This window comes from Corylus avellana, chromosome ca2, assembly GCF_901000735.1.
Source record: "Corylus avellana chromosome ca2, CavTom2PMs-1.0".
NCBI lineage: Eukaryota > Viridiplantae > Streptophyta > Magnoliopsida > Fagales > Betulaceae > Corylus > Corylus avellana.
Window position 1 is genome coordinate 20252328 of NC_081542.1, and position 3997 is coordinate 20256324.

Below are 3997 nucleotides of genomic sequence, written 5' to 3' on the forward strand. Positions count from 1 at the left end.
TTATATCGCATGTTGGGTCATGCCGTAGCATGAATATAAGACTATATATGTTAAACTTAATCAACCCTTTTAATTTAATAGGCTAGACCCCTCAACCTCAATTGACTAATTTTATTTTAAGTTCATGTCACAAATTGTCAGCCTTAATATTATTAATTAAGAGAAACTTGTAATTTTATTTAGTATTGTAATTTTTTTTTTTTTGATAAATTAATGTACTTAGATGTAAGGTGAGAGAATCTAGCATCCTATAATGATCCGCTAGACAACAAAAGAGACAGCGGGCAAAGTGAATGGGATGGATGAATATATTTAATGGTGAAGATTGTTTTATAAATCTGGTGGACTTTGTAGCCAAACGCTCCAGCAGACTCTGAAGCTCAATTTGCAACGGCTAACTAGAATTCTAATAGTAAGTGTTCTCAGCCTCCTACAATAAATCTTCAGCACAATAGTTGTTGTCATCATGACAATAGTAATTTCTCCTCCTCATGATTTTCTTCTTCTCCTTCTTTCTTCCCTTTTTTTTTTTTCCCATTCATAAAAGATGAGCCTGGTATTCTGTCATGGTGCTTCCTAGATATTAATTTACTGATTCACAAATTTCATTAAGAGAACTCTATGAAAAAAGAAAAACTGACTAACAAATCATGCTCAATATCACATACAACTGGGATCTCTATCTCTGATCAGCTTACAATATTGTTTAAATTTATAGAATGAAATTTGATAAGTACAATGAGAAAGACAAATGAAAAAGTTATGCAGGATCTTTACTCAAAATCATCTCTCTCTTTCTCTCTCTCTCTCGCTCTCTCTCTCTTAGTTTTTATAGTCACTCTTCATCTGCTCAGCTCCTCATCCATTTAAATATTCTATAAACATGCACAATACTATATTAACTATGTACTGATCATAAGTTTTCTATCTGATTTTGTTTCTTACAAAAGAAGAAAAAGTCCAAGTGGGTGCTGTGAAGTAAAGAGCCTCAATAGAGAAGACAAAAGTCAAAGTTGACAATTGCAAGGAGCAGTGAGATATTTCCAAAAAATGAGTAATATTCGTCAAAGGGCTTCTGGTATTACTGGACAAGATCATAACGATCAAGAAGAATTCGATTCCGCTAAATCAAATACATCACCAGCTGAGGATATTATAGATGAACGTATGGCGAGTGAGTGCTCTCACATTATTTTTTGTCAATAACTTTTGCAATAAATCTTAGGGAGAAGTGTTATGAATTCTTTGCTTTATATGACGCACACACAAAAGAAGAAGCAGAAACACTTCCTTTGCTGCCTTACTTGATATTTCATATCTTCCTGCTTCTTTAGTATCTAAATGGTATGATATATCACCAAAATATAATACTTCATATACCTTCTGCTTCAAAATTTCCAGGGGAAAAAAGATTTTACTACCTTGACACTACCGTTCCCCTCTATCAAGCTGCCCTAAAAGGAGATTGGAAAACTGCTAAGGCTCTATTTGAGAAATATCCAGATGTCTTTAGTCGTCCCATAACAGAAGGGAATGACACAGCTCTTCACATCGCAGTTGTAGCAGAACGGGAAGTTTTTGTAAAAGAAGAGGTCAAATGTATGGTTCCTAAAGAAATAGCATTATCAAATAACGTTGGAAACACGGCCCTTCACTTTGCTGCTGGATCAGGAATCGTGTCGATTGCCAAGGAGATGGTGGAAAAGACCAAGGGACTGCCATTAATCCGTGGTGCCGATGAAAAGATACCACTTTACGTGGCAGCTTTAAACGGACGTAGAAAGATGGTGATGTATCTATACCCTCGGACTTCTTTTGAAGAATTGGAACCTATCGAACGCATTGATATCCTTATTGCCACTATTATGAATGATATGAATGGTATGTACGTATTTGGGAGTTTGAGAAAATTAATTTACAATTTGATCTACTTACTCAAGTTTCAATTGAACGTGAAGTGGCATAGAAAGGTTTTTTTCTGGACAGAGTGGTTTCTATTGCGATATACGTACTGACCATATATTAATGATTTTTGAGCCAACCTTTGCAATGATCAAATCAAATGTGTTGTTTTATGGACAGATATAGCATTGGATATTCTGAAAAATTATCGAAGTTTAGCAACTATGGAGAATAGCTATGAGAGGATAGCATTGCAAGAGTTGGCTAGAAAACCTTTTGCAATTGGCAGCAGAAGTCCTTCTGAAAAATGTTTTAAAAAATTTATCAAAACATTTTTAATAAAATGATGTAATTATAACTTTATAGTTGTTTCCAATATCTATTGGACGAGAAAGTTAACAGAGTTCTTGATTTAAAAATGCTTGTAGTACATGTCTCAAATTTATAAAATTTAAAACTGAAGTCTCAATGTGAAAAGCAGGAAAGCACAAACAGATGGTGACATAATTTTCCCAACTTAAAATATCATTTCCTTTTATGAATCTTACTAAGATAATTATTGCAGTTCCCATCTTTATTGATTGTAAAATTGATATTTCTTTCTTACCAAATGATATATATATATATATATAAATTTTTTTCTTTCTTTTTTCATAATCCCAGGGTTCAAAGGGATGTGTAACAAAGCTTTGATGCAGACATTAGCTCATGAATTAGTTCATCTTCTCTGGAAAGAGGTTCTACTATTGCCAGAAAAGAAGTTCGAAGATCTAGTTAAAGAGCATTCGTCTTTTATTTTTAAAGCTGCAGAATTAGGGAATGTTGAATATCTAATTATACTAATACGCTCTTATACTGATCTCATATGGAGAGTAGACAAAAACAACCAAAGTATATTTCATATTGCTATTAAACATTGGCAAGAGAGCGTGTTCAATCTAATATATGAGACAGGCGCTATCAAGGGTATCATTGCACAATATCTTGACCCAAATGAGAACAACATGCTCCATTTAATTGGACGATTGGCTCCTTCCGATCAACTAAATATCATATCAGGAGCAGCTCTTCAAATGCGACGCGAGTTATTGTGGTTTAAGGTGAGTGGTAATTATATAATCTAAATTTATTTTTCTTTTGGTTGCAGTTTCACTTGTCAATTTTTTATACCTCAATCAATGTAGGAGATAGAAAAGATTGTACCGCTTTCATACAAGAAGATGAAGAATATAGATCAAGGCGGTACAGCTGCATATACACCTTGGGAATTATTCATCAAGGAACACAAACAGTTGAAAGAACAAGGTGAAAAGTGGATGAAAGACACAGCAAATTATTGCATGCTTGTGGCAACACTGATTGCCACAGTGGTCTTTGCTGCAGCATTTACTGTACCAGGTGGTAACAATCAAGAAATAGGAACACCAATTTTTTTGAAAAGTAATTGGTTTATGGTTTTCTTCATATCAGATGCAATGGCATTGCTCTCATCTTCGACTTCGATACTGATATTTTTGTCAATTCTCACTTCGCGTTATGCGGAAGGGGATTTCCTCACGTCATTGCCTGCAAGGTTGTTTTTTGGACTTACAACACTCTTCATCTCTATAGCAAGTATGGTAGTAGCTTTTAGTGCAACTTGCTTTTTGGTTTATTACAGCGAAGTGGCATGGGTTCCAATTGTTATAATAACTTCCGCTGGTGTCCCAGTTACTTTATTTGTTGGGCTACATTTTCAACTTTGGGCTGATATTATCCGCTCAACATACTGGTCTAGGTTCCTTTTTCGGCCACATAAACATAGGCTTTTTTAGCAAAAGATGTTGATGGGCAGTTGATCAAAATTTGAAGTGTAGGTCAAACAAAAACAAGGAAGACTGTAGAAAGAATGGTGCAAGGAAAGATTATGAATTGATGTTCTTCTAAATCATTTCCATCAAGACTTTAAGTTGAGCTTCATTGATTAGAACTAGCATTATTATTATTTTTATTTTGAATTGTACTTTTCTCTATAAATCCATAGTGGGTTGATTATAGTCAAGCTACCCACTAGTAAGAACTTTCATTTTGTCAACTGATTCATACTATACTTCTC

The 3997-nt window shown here is 34.3% G+C and overlaps 1 protein-coding gene and 1 non-coding gene across 2 annotated transcripts; one reads left to right on the forward strand and one right to left on the reverse strand.

The window, feature by feature from the left end:
* Positions 1 to 236: 236 nt before the first annotated feature.
* LOC132173195 (small nucleolar RNA snoR99) lies at positions 237 to 341 on the reverse strand. Its single transcript, XR_009439286.1, has one exon. It is a non-coding gene; the product is annotated as a small nucleolar RNA snoR99 (small nucleolar RNA).
* A 709-nt stretch (positions 342 to 1050) lies between these two features.
* On the forward strand, positions 1051 to 3716 carry LOC132169284 (ankyrin repeat-containing protein NPR4-like). Its single transcript, XM_059580343.1, has 5 exons — positions 1051 to 1174; positions 1402 to 1881; positions 2083 to 2211; positions 2857 to 3002; positions 3087 to 3716. Exons 1-5 carry the CDS (start codon positions 1051 to 1053, stop codon positions 3714 to 3716), a joined length of 1509 nt encoding a protein of 502 aa, XP_059436326.1.
* The last annotated feature ends 281 nt before the right edge of the window (positions 3717 to 3997 follow it).